The 23841-nt window shown below is 40.7% G+C and overlaps 1 protein-coding gene across 13 annotated transcripts in view; it reads right to left on the reverse strand.

The window, feature by feature from the left end:
* LOC122396042 (pleckstrin homology domain-containing family G member 5-like) overlaps nucleotides 1–23841 on the reverse strand; it is a 91842-nt gene that overhangs the window by 53817 nt on the left and 14184 nt on the right. For 9 of the 13 annotated variants that reach the window (XM_043394122.1, XM_043394119.1, XM_043394121.1 and 6 more), the window contains 2 exons: nucleotides 23657–23744; nucleotides 19870–19975 (listed from right to left, as the gene is read on the reverse strand). The exons of 1 other annotated variant lie outside the window; for it this stretch is intronic. In XM_043394122.1, the coding sequence (XP_043250057.1) occupies nucleotides 19870–19975; nucleotides 23657–23744 (194 nt within the window). Of the gene's footprint in view, nucleotides 1–12293; nucleotides 12907–15818; nucleotides 15908–16182; nucleotides 16192–19869; nucleotides 19976–23656; nucleotides 23745–23841 lie in introns of those variants that run through there. 3 more of the 13 variants (XM_043394127.1, XM_043394125.1, XM_043394123.1) reach the window with 3 other exon arrangements.

Consider the following 23841-nt stretch of genomic DNA (forward strand, 5'->3'; position numbering starts at 1 on the left):
TGTCGTTAAACTTCTGTGGGCCATAGATGGCGATAAAATCCAATTTTTCAATAAAACTCTTTATAAACTTTTGCAACAGTCTTTTTTTTTATAGAAATGTTTGTGTCCATGAAAAAAAAAACCCGTTGCTGGATACTGTTTGCTTAATCCACTCGGTCCAGCGACAGCGCCTGTCCGCCGTGTGTTAAAAGTTTAACTAACTTTGGCGCAAACTTTCTGTTGGTCGCTGAGTAGATTTTCGCGGCTTCGACTATTGTGTTACGTTTTATCTACCTTTTTGGTCAATCAAGCTTGTTATAAAAATACTGCAATATCGACATTGTTAAAATTTATGAAATATTAACGATTCGACTTGTGGTAAACACAAATAGTATTTAAAAATATCTCTTTCGAAGACTAGAAAATTCCAAAAGAAGCACACATTTTTGAATTATCTTAAGTAATTTTGAGTGTCAATTTTAAGGAATTTTTGGACGACTCTTTTGTGATAGGGCACAGACGTTAATAGAAATAAGTGGCTACGACATTCGGTATGAAAGGGGATCTTTGAGTTTTATTCGCCACGCCCCAAATACGATGCTGAAAAATCTTTCATATCCAGCATAATGCCGCACTCTAAGTCATCCCACGAAAGATCTTGACTAACAGCTCCTCGCATCGGGGTCGCGTTACTTCTCCAGAATTCAGTTTACAAAACCCCTGCGAACCGACTCTCCCGCTACATTCGCGCCCTCGACTTTCATTACTCGTCTCTCCTTCCTTCCGCTTTTGCCCTTATCCCTTGATATTTTCAGTAAGCAAATTTCATAAATTGCTCGTTCACGCGGAGGAAGTTTTTCATCGCTGAAATTCCGGAGAAGCGGCTTCCCATAAACATCGGAAGCACTACCCTCCGAGAAACCTATTAATCAGAAGACCCTGAGGATTGCCTTCGTTATCGTTATTGTTTATTTATTATTTTTTACTCTCTCAAGAATTAATTAAAGAACGAAGTTCGATGTAAAAACTTTAAAATTGTACTACTCCATTTAATACACGACTTTTTTTATTTCCGTAATAATGGCGTGATAATAATACTGTTGAACGGAAGACGATCAGCTTCGATTTCCACGTTCCACGAAGGCATTTCGATTCCACGTGCTTCCGGCGACGATTAACGCGAAGAAGTGCCTCGCCTCTGTGCCCCGTGGGCGAGTCATTCCCAACGATCATCGTCTTCCAAATCTAATTCCACCCCAGACGGAATTTTCCTCCGAGGGTGAAAGATTTCTCAATTAACTTTTTTATTGCCAGCCAAATTTTACTCGTTTACCTCGAGATCCATTCCCTTTCTCGCGACGACCACGTGTGTCGAAAATAAACCAATCCCCAGAGCCAAAAAAATGGTGAACTAAAAATCGCAATAATCAAAAACAAATATAGTGCTGCATCAACGAATAAATTTTAACAGATTGTGCCCTCCTTTTTTTTATATTTTCCATCAACGAGAGATAATTCCAGTGACAAGCCCAAAAGAACGTATGACAGAATATTTAAAGTACCTCTGGCTGGTCGCAAAAAGAGAAATGGCGAAATATCCAGCACGCGGAAACGTGTCGTTTATATGCAAAATACGATGTTTGTAAATAATTAATATTTCGAGTGATGTTCGATGGCAGACGGTTCGAACATTGACGGGCACAATGAAAAAGCGAAACGTTCCATATCAATGAAAATGTAAAAGCAGCGCAGCAAAAGTGTTTTAAATTCCACATCGAGCGATAAAAATGAACTTCAAAGGGATAAAAAAAATTGAGTAGTTTCGGCCAAAGCGAGATCGTTTAAAGAAAACGAATATTTCGAGGGCGATTAAAATTATTTAAGTTTCCAACGTTTCTGTTTTATTTCGAATCGCGTGTATATTTAAGTGCTGACCTCGATCGATTGTGAAATATCATTCACGAATATTTCACGATTCAATTCCGCGCCCGTCGCTTGTTCAACGAACGTGTGCATATCGTTTAAAAAATAACGTATCTGTTTGTAAAACACGATTCCCGTAATTTTCATCGGCTTCGTTAATATAAAAGCTCGGCGCCCGCAAATTTATCTTGTTTCAAACACGGGGGCGTGATACATTTTCATTTTCTGTTTTTTTTTTTTAGCCTACTCTCCCCTACGAAACTATCAGTCCTCGTCGAGGGAGAATAATAATGGAAGAATAAAGCTAGGAAAGTTTTAGGTTGACCAGACTGGCTACAATGGTGCCATCTACGATCTAGTGAAATATTTAGATCGCATTATACGCGAGAAATCACATCTATGGATGTTTTACACACAATTTTAAGGGTAGTTTCTAACCTCTTCTGTATCCATATGATTTTTCTTTGTTCCCAAATTATTGTGCAGAGAAAAGTTAGGTTAGAAAGTTTGTTACTAAGAAATGATTCTATTCATTGAAATTCTACAGTCGAGTCTTCCAAGTTCTACAATTATTTCATTTTGCAACGTAATGAGTTTGTTGCTCCGAATAATAATTCGTAAACTGTTCGTTGAACCCGAAATTCATTTTCTCTCGGAAAGGGCGAAGATGTTGGAGATAAATCGCAGGGTTGCGTCGAATGGAAACGGAGTTTCTGACCGGGGGATCGGGAAAAGGATTGCTTTAATGCACCGAAGGGGGATTACAATGTCGAAGAGTTTTCACGGGACGTCGGAATAATGCACGAGGACAGAGAAGCGGTTCGTTTCGAATCGGTTACACGGGGAAACCCCGTCGTCGCGTTCGCGCAGGGAGTTTCCTGATTTATCCGACGAAATCTAAACTACCCGCGGCGACGTGTATTGCGCTTTAAATGAACTCGTGGTCCGCACATACAGAGTGTCCCGCTAAAAATAAACCCACGAAATTTTCGGAGCAATTCTGTTCGGAATTATTAAACTCCAAAAATGGAATAAGAAGTCAGAAAGATAAGACAGACGAGAGAATTTTTGATTAAAAAATTGCACGGTCCTGTATCTCGTTCCAGCAAAAAAAAAAAGAAGCTGTTTCCACCCCCGAATCGAGGAAAAACTCATTACCGGCTCACTATCGCGTTTTCTTCTATCTTAAACGGAAACAGCCTTGGCATTTTTTTCAGACCCCTCCCGTTAAATTCCTTCGTGTAGAAATAAATTCGTTATTTCGTTTGTGTCCAATTACGAGAACCGTTCCAACAACTTTTGCATCTTAGACGGTGCTACAGCTTTTATCCTGAGTCCATCGAGTCTCTTGGAAGCAGCTTAAGACGCAAATTGTCTTAGGAAAGCACGAGAAAAATATTTCTCGAAGAAGGATAGGATAACTTGGCATTACATCGAAATACGTTTACCGGTTAATTGTTCATGATACCGGCAAGAACACTCAATTTCTTGCCTCCGCGCTCATAATACTCGCATAAATTAAATAGGAAATAATCGGTGCTCAAGGGAGATAAAAGTCTGCAAAATAATATTGAGCTGCCCGTTTCGACGGCTCTAAAAACACGACATCGTTTTCTGCCCGATTTTCAACGTTCCACTGCCGCTTTGGTAACAAAAAATACTCTAATTACCACGAGGTTTGCGGTTTTTGCGACGAGATCGAGAACTCTCTGAATGGGCGAACGAAAACGGCGCAAAAAGTTTTCAAAAACGCCTGCCATTGTCTTGATTACTTCCCCCTCTGGAATTGTCCGTTTAGAAACATTTATCGTTGTCTGTTCTTTAAAAAAAACTGTGCTTTTTACATTGATATACCATCACGAGTAATTTATATTGCAGTGATTTAATAAAGATATTATTTAAATAGATACGTGAACAAAATAACTGTATAAATTTCGGATTAATTTTAAGATACGTTCTACTCATTTAGACGCTGGCTCGCAATATCTTCTCGAAAGCTTCGCTTCATCCTCGCCGACAAGAAAAATTTCAGTCTATCAGTTTCTCCTCGAGGATAAACTTAGTATTAATAAAACTTTTCCACGCTCATCTTCCCCGACTCCTACTACAAACGTCGCGGTAGCACAAAATTGCGATGAAATCGTAAGCAACTTTTTAAAAACGGAATTCCTCCATGCCCATGTGTACCGCGAAAATTATTACTCCAACTGCGACCGGAAGCCATAAAATACTGACCATAAAAGGTTCTATCACGACAGCTATAGCAATTGAAGCTAGGTTTTTAACAACAGTATTTCAACTGCATCCACTTACACATTTTTATATTTCTCCAGTTACCATACAGCTTGAAATAAAACGAGATAAAAATTTTAGAAAAGCATTTTAATATTTATATGTCGAAAGCATCTGAAACTTAATTCTGTTTCGACCTCTATATTGACTAAGTCCTTGTCAGATTATGAAAAATAGAAAATATGGGCGATTGTACGTGTAAAAATGAGTCAAAAACGTAGAAAAAAATTTTTCCCAATGGTGCTTTGGTTCCGAGATAATTGAATTCGAAAATTTACGGAGCACGCGTGCGATAGAGTTGGACATCAACAGAAGTAATGGACGGACGCGCCAGCCAAATCGCAGCGCGTGCCCCACAAATATTCAAATTCAATTATCTCGAAAACGAAGCATCGTACAAACGAATTTTATTTTACATTTTCGACTTGTTTTTGCATGTACAATTACCTCATGCCTGGTTGAACCACCCTTTCAGTTTACCCTGTATACAGGATGGCGAGAACGATCGACTTGTGGGGATAAAATAAATTGTGTCATCGCAAGATACACTTTCATCAATTTTTAAAACACCGTTTTCATTTAAAATAATATGAAAGTGCCGCGTTGGAAAGTATAATGACTTGTTCGACTGTTTTGTTTAAAAACGAATGACAGATGCGAGAACCTCGAGCCTCCATGATTTTATTTAAATAGTAAAATACTGAAGTAACTTTGGAGTAGCAACTTCTGGCTGGAAGTTCCGCGGGGCAATAATGTAACGCAGCCGTTTCGCTGAAATTTGACGGATTGAAATTACCATTATTCTGTATGCAGAGAGACTAGCGTTATTAAATCGCTCGAGGGCCTCGGAAATGCCAGAATTTCATAATTTCATAATACGGGGAAGTTGCAATGACCTGATATGCGAAAGTCGCGCAACTTTAATGGCTTGTAGAATTCGCGATGCAGTTCACTGATAGTTTTAAGAGATATCTAACACAAAATCGGGAAACAAAGATGGCAGAAACACGTTGACGAAGAAGATCGTCCCACTTTCGTTTTATTAACGAGCAGAGTATTGCCTGTATTGTGCTATTGTGCCGGTTAACGAAGTCACTTGCAACGGTTCACATTATGGCGGATATCTTTGTTTCTCTAATTAACGAAATCGCCACGCCCCGAATATGATTTTTGAATTGAACATTAAATTATATTCGACGTACTTGCTTGCCATCGTATAACACGACGCATATGAAGTGCCGATCAAAACAAAAGCATTTTTAATTAACGTATAATTTCTTCACGCTACCGAAATATCGGACAAATCTCATTCGCGAATAACAAGTGAGAATGTTAGATTCATTCGTGAATTAACTTTTGCCTAAGAATTTTGCTTTCGATGCAGGTTTTAAAAATCCATTCGTGGAAGTAAACTTTATAAGCTCGATTATTCGTAATCAAAGTTTTTAATATCAATTTGCTCGCACAATTGCTGAACTCAAATAATTAGTGAAGTTTACATATCGGAAAGTTTACGCGCCGGGTCGGCATGTAATCGGGCTGCGTGTCAATAATTAATTATTCTCTGCACGGTATTATTAATTTTACGCAATGCTTCACTCATAATTCATCAAATCAATTACCGCAGTATTTATACGTAAAATTTGGAAATATTTCTGATCAATGTAAATTAATGCAATCGAAGTATGAGCAGGGTAATAATTTAACCACAGCGCCGACACTTTTATTCTCGTTTCATTGAAATTTCCCGATGGTGTAATAACGTTGGAAAACTTACGTTACACGAATTTCTACCAACTGTTGTTTTACATATTATTACACATTGTATACAGGGTGTTCGGCCACCACTGAAAAAAATTTTAATGGAAGATTCTGAAGGCCAAAATAAGACGAAAATCAAGAATATCATTTTGTTGATTGAGGCTTCGTTAAAAAGTTATTAAAAAATTAAATTAGAAAATTTCAAATCATTCTAGAAAAATTATTTTTGGTTGCGGGGGTCAATTATAGTCATTTTTGGTGATTAGACATACCCCCGAAATCCTACGCAGTTTCGAGAAAAAAATTCCGTACTGAAAATGTCTGACCATACGTTGATATGTTTCCCTGAAATTTCATGCGTATGTTCAAAACATCATAACTCCTGAACGGATTGGACGATTTTAAAGTTTCAAACGGCAAACAACGCGTATTTAAGTGAAGAATACGTAGAACTTCCAAAAATGTTCGAAAACTTCTTCCTTAACCCTGTAAAGTTACTCCCACTAAAATTTTTTCCAGGGGTGGTCGAACACCCTGTATATTATAAATTCCAAACCCCAGGATCGTTTATACAATGTTTCACCAACTTGGTTATTACAGAATTTTCTTGAGATCCAGGGCATATTTCTCAACCAAATAAAATCCAATATCTTGGAATTCTACACGAAATATTTTAACAAAAATAAGGAGTTTTAGTTAAAAGTATTTTACCAAATACAATACAGAGTAAAATTGAAATCTCTCGTATAAAATTTTCGAAAATCTATTGCTGCAGTAATTTGATGAAGGCCACTGAAAACATATAAAATACAATATCCTGAACGAATATATAAAATATTTTACGAACAGTGATATAAAATAAAATTAAAACCATATTTCAGATAATTTGTTAAATGTACTAATGCAGTAATAATTTTGAGCTTACATATAATAGCAGTGGAAACCTTTATGGTGCACTGCAACCCCTATTCCGTTTACTCGATAATTCGTCAAGTTTATTTGTACAACATTTCCTTAATGTCTACGTCTCTAAACAAAGTTAGATACGATAGGTGTTCCGCTATCCAAACACAGTTTAATGGAACCTTCGATTATCCAAACTGTGCCCCTATGAAACACGAGTAAACATTCCATGCGTACATCGGTTTACTCAAAGTACATTTCGGAGTATGTACACAGCAGACGACACACGTGCTATTAAATTCATCCATCTGTAGTCCAACGAAAATGAATTTTTCGAAGAAAAGTACAAGGGGGAAGAACGTGTTCCTACAAATAACATCTGCAGACATTCCGAGGCATGCGCTGCGTGGAAACATGCTCCGTGCACGGAAAACCTCGAAAAATATTGTAGAATGGAAGGAGGAAGAAGTGCTCCCTTTAAATTATTATTATAATCTATATCTCGTTCCCTTCGTAGAATATCATATAATAAATAGTTTTCCTTTGGTTCAAAACGAAGTCGGATTACCCGGGAAAATCGATTAACCGAACTTCCAATTCAATGCGCGAAAGCCCTTCGGTACAATAATTCCACGTGCGGGTTTTAACTTTTATTCTATTTAATCAAAACAATTTCCACCGCTGATCAATGTTGCACGTTCGACGAACGAAAGCCGCACAAATTGACCATCGGGGGCTCCATCGTGATCAGAAACGCGCAACATCTGCTGCTGCCGGTTTTTCCTTTCGACGAGCAAGACCACAAATATGAAAAAAGGAAAAAAAAGAGAAACAAGAGGAGAAAAGCGGGGGCAGATTAGGGAAAATGAGAATATTACGAGCGTCACGGTTATTGATTACCCAGAAGGCCGGAGGGCCGCGATTCGCTCCAAAATGGTGGTTTACAAGGGGTATGTAATGCCGCGAGCGAATCGCCGCGAAATTGATAGTGAAACCCCCGAACAAGAACGGAAACGTTTGCCAAACCAGAACCAACCGGCAGCGACAGGGCCCATCCAAGGCTGGGCCAATTCTATTTTGACAAAGATGAATACCAATTTATATTATATTGGAAAGATCAAAGTATTTCTTTGAACCCCTTTTTTTATTTATACAAGTGCATGTAATGTGAAATGACAAATATGATTTTCTTTAAATTTTATAACTGTTAGGGCGAGGGTATACAAGTAATTTTATTAAAGAAACGTTGTAGAACCTAACCCCAAAGGTAATATCAAACACGTAGATACCGATAGTATGAAAATATGTCTTTTCAGGAACATCCGTGCAGCGTCCCTTCCCAATTTTGACGAAATTATGCATGCCAAAAATAGGGGATGCGTATCTATTTTTAGCGATGGTAACTCGAATTTAAGGGATGAAATAACCCTCCGCGGTTACGGTATTCCGATACTATCTTCGAAACTGCAAGATAGAACCTCCGTTACACGAACTTCTTATCAGAATGTTCAGCCATTCGATGGTTCTACTGTTCGAACGTTTTGTTATTCGAGGAGAATATATTTTGAGCATCCCTTTTCTTATCGAGACACTTATCAATAATAGTAAAAAAGAAATCGCTATAAAACTTTAATAGGAACAATGACAACATTACTATTTCTTTGTCTACAACAGATTTTAAAATAGCATTAAGGGGTGAAATTTTGTCCCCTTCATTTTGTATTTTTCTACCACGTGACAGATGTACAATTATTTTACGATTTGGCTGACTTATAAATCTACAAAATGGGGGACAGTTAGCGGATGTTTCTTGTAAATCCCATTATTACAGTTGACATTTCGCGCGCACGGAAATGGATCGATGAAGAGCTCGATCGAGGGCTGTCTTTCGCCGCGAAAACAACTAATTTATGCACGAGCCATGCAGATTCCTTTGAAAACATCGTCGTCGCCGTGACACGAAACGATACGCGCGATAAAGTATCTGTTGTTACGTACGTGTCGAGTTAATTGCCCGGAGAACGCATACACATATGCTCTTTTTGTTTGCCCAAAACAATGCTCATTCGTTCGCTTTTATCTATTCATAGACTGCCGCGAAAAAAATATGGAGCGACCTTTTTTTATTTTCATAAATATAAAACCTTCCTTTGTCAAATTAATCCTAGAGTGAAAAGGTCTTCCAAGCATTATAATTTATTCATTGACTCTTATCTATATTTACCTTCAACGCGAACATTTTCGATCAACTTCACAATCCAACTGAAATTTTCAATAATTGATCCTTTTGTTCCAGCGGAAAGTGTGGGCTACATAATTTGCACAAACACTAGCTATAAAGCAGGCTACGATGTTCTTTCATCAATTAACATCTGTGCTGTGAATCCCACGTAGAATAAAACTCTAATCTAAGATTTAAAATCTAAGTAATCCACAGACAGTTTAACTTTATTTCATCTATGACAAAGTAATTCCGTTCGAAAGTTCTAATTTGTCTAAGACAATGCCTCGGTGCAAACCTCTATTTGCCATGCTTGAGGGATTATACTAGTATTATTAGATAAATGAAATTATGTCACTAGCTTTGGACGTATTGAATTGGTAACACTGGGTACAAGGTATTGCTCCCGTTTCGGAATTCTACGGGGTTGGCTGTCTAGACGAAGGACCTTTGTTCCTTCGTGGATAGTCGTGTTGATTTTCGAGCGATTTTGACACCGTGTACCAACACTTATAAGTATTCTGAAACATGCAAGTTCGCGAGTCGGCGAAACGAGACGAGTTGGAACTTATGAATTGAATTTGAATCAGCAACGAGCCGATTTGCAAGACAAATATTTGCCCGCCGAATCCTGTAATCCTAGCCAAACGTTGGATCGACGCGTAAAGTGTTTTTCACTTGTAGATTTCACGGTCTCCCTCTCCGATTTAGCAGACAAAATTTCTACAAAAATTTCGATTCGTTATTTCCAACCATTATTGACACAGCCTTCGCTTTAAATTCTAATGCTACGCACACACTTTTACAAAACTCTTGAAAAATGCAAAAAGACTGGGGAGAATGAATCGAATTTTGACCAATAACAATACCACCCCATATTATTATCGATATAAAATTCAAAACTCCTACTATTTCTGTCCAATCCAATTTTACAAGGCTCTATTGTTCATCCCTGTGTGCTCTGAAGCTCTAATAAATAAATAGAGGCACGAGGATATTTGTTCATGCTTGAAAATATAACAGAAAAAAAATAATAAGATGGAACCAGTGTCGATTTCTGGAAACTTGACGTTGATACGTACAGCCCGTGGGAAGGGGAATGCAAACTACGGTAAACTATTTCTATTAGTTCACCTAACGCACATAAAAAAAAAATTGATTCTCGGATCGTTAAGTAGGAAGCATAAAAGTTATCGTACGAGTACGTACTCTTTCGAAGCGTCGAAAACTTTTCGAATCGATGGATTTCTCGTGTGTATTCATGCACGTACACGAACGCTATTCTCGCGTTACAAGGGAGAATTTCTATCGCCATAGTCGACTAGCGGATATGAAACTTTGATTTCCGACCTGCAGGCAGTTTCTGCGCAAAAAGGAGGAAAGATTTTTGTTGCTTCGTAGATCGTGCTTGCCTTCGCGATGAAAAAAAGATCGACTCCGCTATGAGTCGGGAAGTGTGATGGCTATATTTAACGGCACGATAAAAATGAGATTCGATTGCGCCGCGGAAAATACGATTCCACCCATTGAACGTCGCTGGGCCAGCAAGAACGCGTATCGAGGCTTAGAAAATGGAATCATTGTCCCTTGAAAAAATTATTATGATACGCGACTCAAACCTCTAACATTTTTTTTTATGATATTTCAATACACTGCAGTTACGTTTTATTTTATTGGCAATTGCGTTAAGTTGCTTGGTTCTTGGGTTTTTCATTTCCAAAGTTTAAATAATTGAACGTTCCCAACAGCACTTTTTCATAGATGTCGAGTGATACGAACTGCAATATCTTCCGAAGCAGAATTGAAAACGAGACCGATATGATTGCTGAGTGCCGCGGTATGTATACAGAGTAATTCTAGTAACTGGGCCAGGCTATAAGCTTTGTTCTAACCGAAGATAGAAAAAAAATCATGGTGAAAAATTTTATATCTTTGAACAGCCTACACTATCCTACAACACGATCTATTCCACTTTGGAAAATATTATATAATTTTTATCAATTTTTTCTCCATTGCCCTACGCAAAAAGGAATTTTATTGTTTACTTTATACATGACTTATACATGATTATGCTCATATAATTTGTAGCCTGAAACCGTACATCCGCCTAAGCTACGAGATTGACAAAATGAATTTTTTGGCGAACGAAGTACGAATGCAATTCAAAATTTCAACGTAAGGTAATCTTTCCTGATTGTGCTGGGGAATGGCTTAACATTTCACTACATTGTTCCATTTTGCAAGTCAATTTTTTGATTTTATATCCTGCTCCAATGGAACGAACAAATTCTGTTTCCTCGATAATGTTTCATAGGTAATTTAATTCTTTTATAGTACTATAAGCACCAAAGACGAATTAATTTTGTTAGGGTGCCCCAGAAAATTACTATTACATTAATTTTTTTATTAATTCTACATGGAAAAATAAGTCGAAAACATAGAACGAAATTTGTTTGTACGATGCTTCAGTTTCGAGATAATTTTATTTCAATTTCTGTGGGCCACGCGTACGATCGAGCATAATTCGGCTGGCGCGTCTGACCATTATTCACTATTTCACTTGCGCTGCTATTCAAGTAACACTCTACTTCACGCGTACACCAAGAGTTTCGAAATCCATTTTCTCGAAAACAAAGCCTCCTAGGAAAAAATTGCATTCTACATTTACGACTTATTTTTTGCGTAGAATAGTAGACAAAAACAATAAAACTGTACATTAAGATTATTCTCAGGACAGCATATAGGAGATCTCGAGATCTATCCTATCGATCACTTTGAAATTTTACAGTTGCCTTTGTCGTAATATCTCTTACGCATTGCCCATCGAACTTTTAACAATTTTTCTATTAATTTGACAACTATAAACAAAACGTCTACACATTCGATTGTCACTGAATACGAACCCCTTGAAGAAAACAAATCTGCGGAGTATTCGCCAATTTCGACGCGGTAAAAAAGACACGTATCGCGAGGAATTTAAAACGCGTGTAACAAAAACTAAAAGTAACATTTTCTGGGACGCCCGTTCCATTGTTATCGGAATTCCAAGTCGCTATAAGCTTCAAAAGCTACGTTTAGAGTGCATCGATGCATCGAATCGCGTAATGCACTTCGATACAATATCATGGTCGGACAAAGGCCGGGGGTCCGGCTCGAAAGAGACTCGATTTTCCGTGGCGGGTTCCTACTCGGACGAAATCAAGTCAAACGTTACCTTCGACTTTCATCGACGACGCCATCGCGAACGCTGCTATCGCTCTGGGTCCTCCTACATAAAACTCGACCGTGTGCTCGTTTCAGAATCGAGACTTCCGAGCGTACGGCCCTTTCCTCGAAACTCCCGCACTGTTTCCCACCTTGGTTCGTCCTGTGTCGTCAGCAGTCCTCGGTCTTAAGCATCCTGGAAGCGCGTCGCGTCGCTCCCTTTCGTTCGTCTCCTTCTCATCTCGTTACACATCGACTGTCTCGGATCTTGCTGGATCGAGAATCAACCGCCGTCGGTCGTCGCGCGTGAAACGATCAAATTCATTTCCAATGAACAGAAAAATTTCTGCCTTGTATTTACAAATAAAAACAATCTTCCTCGAGCGCGAAACTTCTTTTCTCGTCGTCAGTTAACAATGCGACGTCTTTCAGGCGTTTCTACCCTACCTCTGCTCCCTCCTTTCGGATTGTTTATATCTTTGGTCGTTACGACACCTCCGTGCTCGTTGGTTAGGGTGTTTCAGCCCGTTGCGGAATCGTGGTCGCGCTCGTCCGTCGGCTGTTTCGCCGCGTTTTCGTCTTTCTATCGGGGGCGAGGGCGGCGTCGATCTTACCGGGCTGAGATCGCGCGTCCTACTGGAGGTAATATCCTTCCTCTGTCGTTTCGAACTCGACTCAACCCCTCCCCCCTCCCTTCTACCGGTGCCGATTCACCCACGGACGTGGGGTGGCTTGAAACTGCGTGGACACCGAACGCGCCATCCCTCTCCAGCAGCACGCGCTCTTATCCCCCCCCCCTACCGTCGCTATCTCGAGCCTTGGCGGCTTCTTCTTTCTCGTCTACTACCTTTCTACACTTTTCCACCCACTTTTATTCGACCCTCCGTGCGGCAGGGTAGCGGCCACACCGACACCGTTGTAAAATTTTGAACCTATCAAACACGGGGACGTTTTTCTATTTTCCCGGCTGTTGCCGAATGCGTCGGGTGGCGAACATTGTTGCCGGTAAAAATATGAACAATCCTTATAGCTCGGAGCGCAGAATTACAGGGAAAAAGAAAATTGGTTACAGAATTTTATTTGTATGGATCCGGGTGCGCGCGTTTGAATACTGTCCTTTGTTTCCATTTGTATTCTAGAATATACGCGGGGTATCGTTGCCATTGTGTTCTTGAGAGAAAAGAAATAAGTTGCAATATTCTGTGTGTATATGGTAGAAGTAATTTTATACACGGAGAACTGAAAATCATCACCTTTTTTCGAATAATTTTCAAGTGGGCCTCCAGGTATTTTATTTACAAATTTCTTAAAATATTCTGCACGTAACCCAAAGTGTGAAAGCCCGACCTTGGGCCGCTCGAGTACTGTGGGATTAATCTTTCAGTGGCGACAGCCTGTGGTTAGCGTGATTTTGCAAAATTTAGGTAAAAATTCAGCCGCCTGGACGGTAAGCCTTTAAGCTCGCGACCTTGCGGAGCGAGGCGAGATTGAAGCTCTCCCTCTGGTCCCGAAATCGATATCTAAATCTACAATGCAAATTAACGATCTGAGGGGTTTTCATATTTCACTCATTAAACGTCAAGGTCGAAGAAAGTTCTTCGTCGGGGAAAACTCGTTGCTCCGTGCTCGAGTGGAGGCAACTAATAATTTCCCCTACCAAAGTTTCTTCCTTCATCGGATTGTGCCGCTGAAACTATTTCACCCTCGACTACCAAAATACTTTAAACGTATAACATTTCAGCATAGAGCGAATAACATTTTCGCTGCGCATTCCTCAAAGGATCGGAAAGCGAAAAATTTTCAACGAAAACACTGCCCGCGTGAAACATCGAGCGAACGGCGAATTTTTCGTGACATTCCATTTGCGATCAACGTCACGCGCGAGCTTTCAACTTATTTCCGACATCCGTTTATAGTATCGCGAACAATCGTTGCAGTACATTTATAAACATTCGAGGCGATCGTAACGAACCACCAAATTTCGTGGAAAAAGGAAAACTTTGTACAACATTGTTAAAGGGTGAAAACAGGTTTATATGAACGGGTGTATTTCGATTTTCATTTTATCTTGACAAAATAAAACGTAATGCGAAAGTACTGTTGGATGTAAAGCATTCCGTGGTTAGAGAAATATGGGAAGTGCTGCTCCATAAATTTTGAAAGGAAATAAAGTAGGAGAAATTATGCAGGCATCCTATAAATTGTAACGAAAATACGTGCTACTTGCAAAATAAAACGAAACCCGCGATGCAACATGTTGGAAATATTTATGCATAAAAACGCAACAGAAAGTAGTGGAGTCTCCCATAGTCGAGTGCAACATCGATTTATTCGAAAATGAAGCCTCGTAGGGGGAAATGACACTCCACGTTTTCCACACATTTTCTCGCGTATATTCACCCTATTTCGAGTTCGTGTTATTGATTCGTGAATATTTTGTTTAACATACACGGAAAGGCATCGACTTTGAGATATCACATTACACGCAGGTTAGCGTCAATTTCGAAAGGTTTATGTAAAAGCAGCGAAATAGAAATGGAGGAAAATGTAAGTGCATAGCAGTGTTCGACATCACGTTCCAGGGCAATGGTAGAAATGAACCGTGGAAATAACACCGAACTGTGCAGGAAATAAACAACGCGTTCTACCCCCTTCTCGCGTGACACTCATTCCAGCGACCACTCAGGCTCTCCCTAGCGATCGTACTTCCCTTTTACTGTGAATCCTACTTTTCTAACCTCCCCCTCTCGTCTTTCTCGTTTAAACTGTGCTTGCTGGCAAGCCACGCGGTTTCCAGACACAGAGGAATGGGGCAAGACGTCGCGTAGCTCGGCTCGTTTTCAGGGGATTCCCTCATCTTGGATCGAAAAATGGGTGGCCTTTAAAATGTTTTCGATTAACTAGATTTTAAATTGAAAAAAAACATGTCATTTTATGCGATCCTTCCTATTTAAAAATTTATAATTAACCGAGTCACTGAATGTACGAGGATCGAAAGGAAATTTTTCGAAAAGGGTATAAAAGAAAAGAACGAAACGTCAATTTCACTGGCCCTTCGTTTAAAAGTTCCGAACGCACGGTTAATCGCCGTAGGATCAGTTTCCTTTCCTTTTCGAACCACGCAACTTTTTAATTAAAAATTTTGTGGTTATCGCGAGCTCGATTCAATGTCTAGTCGAACTTGAACTATGTTGTTATTTATACTTTAATGAAATAAGTTCCGAAACGAAAGTATCCGTGCCCCGTTGAAGAGAATAATATGCCAGGAGTTTAAATAAACGACTTTTTTCCGAACTGTTGCGAAACCCGCGATATATCTCGCCAGCTCGAATTGGATGTGCGACTGAAAACACGATAAGTCGCCCGACGATATTTTCGCATGATGCACGATTACGATTCCGTCCAAGTTGTTCGCTCCGAAAGTTCTGCGCGACTTCAGCGATCGTGCTGCGTTGTTATTTACCCTATCTTATCAAACTTACGCGTGTACGTGTCGGATATCGATCTAAGCCAGTATTTTCCAAAGTGGCACAACCTGTAGAGGGTGGGGAGCCATCTTGCGATCCAACGTTTCCTCGATGCAGGATCGTGGCAAGCCAGGGGAAAAATGGGGCACTTTTAAAACTAACACCAATCGAATTAACCAGAAACATCGATTTTTGCACATACATATTCTTAAAGTTGAAGATTTTAATAATTTTCCAACTAATTCGAAGCGTAGGTGGAACAGAAACGAACTTCAAACTCATTCTTCTTGGCCAATTCAGTTGAAAATTAATACACATGTTATGTAAACAACCCTTTATAGACCTATCCATGATTATAAAAATAACTGTCATAGTTTTTTTACGATAATAGATCAAAGTAGAAAAGCTTCTCGAAAAATCGATGTTTCTCACGTTGTACACCGCCATTTTGTTGTCCCATTTTCTTCAAACCATTGTGGACCTACAAGGACAACTGTACGAATTAAAAATAACTCTGAATTATTCATTTCAGACTAAAAGCGTGGGTGCTGTGTCACAACTCAACTTACGTTCCACTTTGCAACTTTTTAAATACTAATTTCTTCATTGTATAAAAATTTGTAAATATTTTTCGCTCGCGAATGGGTTTCGAATCGACAAAAAATTTGTAAGAATAAGTTTTTGAGAGAGGAAAGTAACTTGATAAAATTTTCTTTTGCGGACTCGACACAATGCGTCGGTCTTGTTGAGAAGCGAGCGTGAATCGAATGTTGCATTCTTGAATAGGCTTTTCGCGGAGGTATTCGCGCGAGGATCGAAAATTTCCCGTGCCGTGCAGATTCGCCTCGGTGGTAGAAATCGGTGTTTCGTCGTTCGCGGACAGTTAGCCGTCCACAAAACGCTACATCGACCGGTGGCGTTTGCCGATACTCGGCGTCGCGTTCGATCCCGTCGAACGGGAGCGCGCGATAAGCAACACGGTACGGTGCACAGATTGAATCGCGTCGGAAAATAAAAATCGTCGGAACGAAACAGACCAAGAGAGCCGAAAAAAAACCACGCAGCACGGAGGGACGAGGAGGAAGATGAGGAGGACGGAGAACAAAAGGGAGAAATCGCCAGGGCGATATAGCCGGGACCCGATGTAACCGTGGAGAGCTGTTGTCAGAAACTGAGGAGCAAGAGGTGCCAAGTGAAACGGAGACGAAACAGTTTCGCATTAAGGGTTCGTTCCCACCGGCAAGTGGAATTTTTTTCCACGAAAACTACAAGAGCGAATAATTTCAGATTTTAATACGAAATTGCAGAGCATGTTTCCTGCACTTTAACATTTTTTAATGTTTCAAATACAAGTACAGCATGGTGCAGTATCTTTCAACGTGGGTGGTAGTGTTCCGAGTGGAGTTGAACGCTTTGGTTATTTTATTCTACTAATTTTCCGTTTCATTTCGTACGTTATTATTATGTAGTAACGTTCTGCAATGTTTTAAGCATGTACCCTAATTTTTTCGTGAAAATTCGAACGGTACGTTCTGCATGAGAGTAATTCAAAAAGAGTTTGGGGGAAAGAGACGCCATGTTGGTTTCGTGGATGGCTACTGCGCCGCCCCCGCCGTGAGTCAGCGGTACTACAAGTCCCTCGCTCCAAACGCTTTTTACTCTACTTTCAATAATTAATAACTCCGACACGAAGCTTCAAACGCAATTCCGTCATTCTTGATTTTAGTCTTATTTTGATCCGTAGAATCGTCCCTAAAGTAAATAATATTATTTAATTTCGTCTTAATCTATTTTCAAACGGCGGATCTTGAAGGAAATGTCGTTAAGGAAAATCGATCTTAGTGACCTGTCGAGCCGAGAATGCCCCCTTAAAGAAGAACGCCCATTAATTTCTTCATCGATCCATCGTGTTTCTATTGTCTAGCGGGCAGACTCGTTCCCGAAAAAAAAGGAGAGAAATCGACGCTCGAATACCTCTTTGCAATGCAAGCTCTTTCCGCGCGACCGTGTTTCCTGTTCGACGGATTGATAATGATCCGCCATCGGGGTGTATTTACTCTGTCGAGTGTCATTCGGCGTGCAGAAAAATCGACATGATTTCTAGCGGATTTGTAGACTCGGCGAGGCTGCGGGGTGGGAAAGGGCAACGAGTTCGAAACAATAAATCTGTATTTCTCCGAGCTCCACGTTAAGAGCTTTGCGGGTTACTCCCAACCTGTTCGTGTACACGATGGCGTTCGAATGGCGTGTTTTGAACGGGGAAAAAGACTTTGGGGGAGAGGGTGTGACGGTAGGAAGAGACGAAACGCGTCCGGTTAACACAGACTCGCGAATTAATCCTGTGGGTGAAATCCGCGACCGGAACATTCCGCGCGAAACTCGATACGTTTTGGAGTCGTGTTTTCGGATTTTTTATGAAACTTGAACACCTTGTAGTCTTTGGTTGCATCGAAGCGTATCTGGGACTTTTTAAAACTTTTGACGAATTACTATCTAGTTTCGTGACACGTTTGCTCGTATTCTCAAAAGATGATTCCTTTCAGAAAACAGTACCATCCCCCCTGCCCTCGAAGCTTTCACAATTATTGCAACACCGCACGTACGACGAGTGTTGCCAAAGAAATCCTTTCAATTTTATAGAAATAAATAAGCAAAGGAACGTCGGTGGAAAACCCCCCAACGGTCTCGCGCCTTTAAAAATGTTTTACGGTGATTCGATGTGCGATAACCTCAAAGGGAACCCGAGGCGACCCCGATGCGAAAGACGTTCTTTCTGCGAAGTTCCGTTTTTTCTCTTCTTCGGTTACAGGGAGCGGGGGGAGCTCCCACGCCAGGACACAATTACCGGGAACAATAAACAGCCAGCGACGATTCGGGATCGCTTAATAAAGGGTGGGCATACGAAAAAGACGTGTCTTTGGCTCGGGCTCAAAGGGTGAACGCAGTCGATGCCCGTGGCGGGCTCTCTTTTGCAGCCAGTTCGCACAAAAACGCGGATTGTTCGCCGCGAGAGCGTGCTCTGGCAGTCAAAGAATTCAGAACGCCCCGATTTTTCACGTTTCCACAAACGTTATAAGCCGCCCTCTTAACACCGTACCTCCACACCGTCGCAGAAGGTCGTCCGCCAACGCGGAAAATATTACAGACGAAGCCCCTGAATATTAAACAGAAGCGCAGAAACATAATACGAGCGACAAGATCGACGGTGGGAAACGGTGTTCCTCGTTTGTAATATGTTTGTTATTCGTTTCACGTTCGCGCGAGAAACCGTGAATAAACACGCGACCATGACAAATCCCACGTGTCTGGCAGTACATTTTTAACAATTCGTAGAAACGAATTATTGCGTGTTCGATTCGTGGAAGTGTGGCTTTAACCGTTTCGGTTCAGCGGTCATGTCTGTCCATACCCTATGAAAACGAGCCCTAATGAAGACGCAAAGCTCGTACACCTGTTTGCTTCGTTACTGGAAGCTTCATTGACTGTCAGCTACGTGACCTTAATTGATCATTCTGGGCAAAGTGTAGCGATTTAACATCGCGTTGCAGGGGATGCAGACATTACGTGCAAGCCCGTATATACTTTAAGCCAGGATAAAATACGAACAGCGATTTATTTCGATTGTAAAAGTTTGAACTGGCATCTTGAACAACCTTCAATTGCACGAGTTCATTAAGCCCCTGGTCTAGAAAAGAAGGGACACCACTGATATCCAGTTGACAACTTCTGATCTTCGAGCAATAGATATTGTAACAGGTTAAATGAAATCTCTCTGGAGAAATGAAACATCGTTGGAACAAATCCAACTAAATGGATGTTATATAAAAATGTAACAGTAATTACTCTCTGTTTGTTTTGGAAGTCAGCTCAGAAACAAATTCATATTTATTTAATTGTCTTCAGAGCAATAGATCCTATTAAATGAAATAAATGTGTTTCCAAGTTGTTCTCACTTTCGAAACAAAAAAACAGGTATCGACTATCCTCGCGCATAGTTGGTAGCTATAGTTTGCAGCCACGAAGTTCGTCGTTTTCGGACGTACGTCGAAAATAATTGACTGGAATGAGGCAACGCTCGCGAAAACGCCGAACTAATTAAACTGTTTGTCAGACACTTACCGAGTGATGCTTCGTGGAGGATTGTCCGACATGCAGAAGAGACAAATTTCGGACAGCGGCTTTCAGGTTCCTCCATTCGTTTCTGACCTGTTGCTCCCTTTCACGGCTGAAACAAAAAAAGTCGTCCGGTTAAATATAAACTACCCGACAGCCGGCCGATAAATACTGGAGAAAAGGTAACGTGAACTCTGTTGCTGGCAATTAATTCACGTTCGTTTTTCCACCCGTCCGTTCCAACATTCTGGGAAACACAGTTTTTTATAACTGAAATTATCTGGGATCGATTTGATCTCTTTTATCGAGATTACGAATATAGAACATTAAGCTATCGAAGTCTAAGAAAAAAACAGAATATTAAAATTCTGTATCGTTTAATTTCCCTGGAGAAAAGATCTGTGGACGGTAAGCTGACGTAGCGTAAAAGTGATTCGTGACGTGGTTCGCAGCGTGGGAGGGAGCTGGTGGCCTTGAGCAGCCAATTGACTTTGCGTTTACGTTACTAGAGCATAGAATTGCATATTATTCCTATAGCGTGAATTCGTGGATCAATTTTACATCCGGATTAAAAATAGTGCTTTAAATAATTATTATCTTAAGTAGCATTAAACTGTATCATAATTGCATATTTGCATAAAAATTCTCCGTTTCTTCTCGATCACCTAGTGTATGAACCTTCGATATTTAAAACCTGGAAAACATTTCAGAATTATTTCATCGCTACGCCGAGAGTCCGAAATATGCTTTTCCATCTCTCGTCTAACGAACGAAAAGGCTCCCATTTTAGACTTTAAATCTGAACGTACGAATTTTTTCCACGGAGCTGCGCGCGGAAAGAGGGGGGGGAAAAAAAATCAAATAAAATGCAACAAAAAATCCAATTTCCCAAATGGCCATCATTTACGTGAAACGATGTTCCTTCGAACGTATTAATTAAGCGCGCGAAAGAATTTTTTTGATCCCCGGTTAAAAATTTCTTCGACGATTTATCATTCGCGGAACGCCGGTAATTTATTATCGCGATGATCGGGAAAGCTTCATCATTTTGAGAATCGTTCGCCGCGATATAAATATAACGGACGATGGCGGATAAATTGAAAACGAAATGCTTTTCGATATCGTCGCGCGAGCGTTGATCAACTTCCTAGATGATTAATTGCCGACGAGTAAATTACACGGTCCGAAAGAAACTTAGAATGGAACTAACCGAATCAATCCTGATACCATTACCAGAATTTTGAGCAAGCGAATTCTGTACTTCTGACGCCACTGTTTATTCGATTAACCTCTACCATTTTTTAAATTCAATTTCTTTTGTATCGTTACAGACATAAAAATGGTGTTTATAAAACGCTATCGACTTTAATATTTCCTTCAAGTTTTCGTGTAAAGTTTACGATTCGGTGGACTGACTTTTGCTACACCCTGTACGGAACTCTGACGGAAATAATCTGAGGATACCTCGTATTTAACCTTTCCTGAGAGTTTCAATCTCGCCGCGAGATAAATACCGCTGGGACGAGCGCAGGGGCCAGCGAGAAAAAGATTTTAAGAAAACAGTTCGTCCCCATTGGTTTTCGCCTCTTTTGTCCTCTCTGTTCGCTTGTCGATGCGTTAGGCGAGTATGGAAGGAACATGTTAAGAATCGCGCGCGTATTCCTCTCGTTTCGACGTAACGGCCCCTCGCTGATTAAAACCTCTTTTGCTAGCTTTTCTGTATTCGTCGTAGACCTTCAGCCCCTCGGATGTGTGTGTGTACGTGTGTTTCTCTGCGCGCTGGCCTGCGTAGGCATTACCGAGATTGAGTGGGAGGAAACGGTTCCTTCCGTTTGCTCATCCTTCTGAATCCTTTCAAGGAAAATTAACTATAGACTGATCTTACGTATGCCGGCTGTAGTTACAGCCGGGCTCGTGTCGTTGCTCGGTTTATTAAAATAGAACGCAAGGAAATTGAAAGCTGCTCCTCGATTTTATTAAGAGTCGTCTGACTGGGACCGTGCCGCCTCTTTAAAAATACTTCGACAGGAATTAATAACTTTATACCGACCCTGCTCCTGCTTTCGATGTACTTTCAAAATTAAGATTAGGCTGCACATCGCCGGACGAAGACAGTATTTATTTTGTGCAACTCACGCTTCGTCTAGATTCTGTTACTCGAAATGTTTTATCGAAGTATTCCCCGGCTTCTCCCACGCGAGAATTAGTCGGAGACCCACGCGTCGAATCGGATGGTAATTGAAATTCTCCTGTGACTTATATCGACGAACAATGGGCCCGGGTGTCGTCCCCTGTTCGCCCTTTGGCCTCCTTCGACGTTCATTACGAAGAAGTCCAATCGGTTGTATCACCGTCCAAGGCTTATATTTACCGCTAGGTCCGGTTTAAACGAAGAAAGGGATCTCAACGTGCGCGGCTAGCGTTCCTTTCGTTTCCATCCACGAGAAAGAATAACCGGAATTGCTCAGGGCTAGCGCGGGCTAGGGGTACTTCTCGGGATTGTTAGCAACTGGGTCGAACCAATTACGTACGTGGCACGTAAACTTACGCTTTTGTAGTACAAGGTGATTCAAAGTGGTAACGAACGACTTCTTCGTTGGCGGCCGCGGGGCGAAGGGCGACCATGCATCCTGGAACTAAACTCGAAAGAAAAGGCGCAAAGAGTACAACGGACGCATCCAGGAAGATGCATCAGATGCTTGTTAGGGTTGTTTCGCTAAGATTTCCAAGTTTTTAATATTCCTACAGTGAAACAATTCTTCCATATTCATCGAAGAGCAACATCTTTTTAATAAGAAACCCTCTCCGTTTCTAGATTGCCTGCTTGTCCATCATTTCTAGGGTACTTCATTAATCGATAGTCGTGAATTCGTCACTACCATCCAGGGCAATCGAAACGTGTATATATTACAAAAGACAGAATCAAATTGTATCGGGTTAATATATGAGGACTAGCTGTGACTCTAGAGGCGCACTTCTTCAGATGCTGCACGGTAATTGACGAAATGACCTTGAGTGACCTTAACCAATTATTTCCGTCTTTTCTCAAGTCACAATGCCACGTGAAAAAGACAAAAAGCGAGCTCAAAACAAAGTTAATTAGGTGTCGAAAGGGAAGAGTAATTTTTTATGGAAATGACTGATCATACGCGGCTAGTATTCAACAGTTCGTTTGCGTTTATTGGCTCCTGCAATTTTCGCCCCTTTCGAGAGGCCCTTCACCCGAATCGTAGTCTCGAGAGATCAAAATGTCGCCGAAAGTGTGGTTAATTGAAGTATCTTTTTCGAGTCGAGTATCGATCAACGCGAGGTCGACAGAAAGCCGTCCCCTTTTTCGTCGAGGAAAGGCGTCTCCTCGGGAATTAATGGTTTCGGTAAGACTGTACCCCTCCGTATTTTACCACTGATGCATGTGCAACCCTGTGCAACGTCGAAACACGAGTTACGGGTCTCGTAGTTCGCAGTCCCGTAAATCAACCCGTTCGAAGGCGCAATTTGCTCGGTTTCCTTTAAACAAAAGGAACACCGGTGCTCGCCGCGTTAAGAAAGAGACTTTAATTAACTGGAACTTGTTGATAACAAAAACTACTTCTGTCGAGAACTACGTCGTAACGAGGAAGAGAACTATAGCCTGGTCCTTTATTTTCTCTCAACTATTCGTACCAAGAGTCACACTTTAACTGATCCAAAACAGTGGATATATTTTAGACGAAGGAAAAAGCAATAATTCCGACTGGACTCGTAGGATGAAATAGTTTAACAATTTTTGGAGCAAATCTTGACTGTTACTTACAGTGATTTGAGTTCATTGTCATAATTGTCCGTGGTGGTGTATGTGAGGGCTGGAAGGCTGCTCGCCTCGCTGGGTGGATTACTTAAATCTGGAAACAACGTAAAATGAAGCGTACATAAAAAAGCTACTCTATTTTGCAATGTTCACTGTAGTTTGCAATGTTAATAACTCTGTACTAATGCCAG

This window comes from Colletes gigas, unplaced genomic scaffold (assembly GCF_013123115.1).
Source record: "Colletes gigas isolate AHSC1104 unplaced genomic scaffold, ASM1312311v1 Colletes_gigas_Sc00007, whole genome shotgun sequence".
Lineage (NCBI taxonomy): Eukaryota > Metazoa > Arthropoda > Insecta > Hymenoptera > Colletidae > Colletes > Colletes gigas.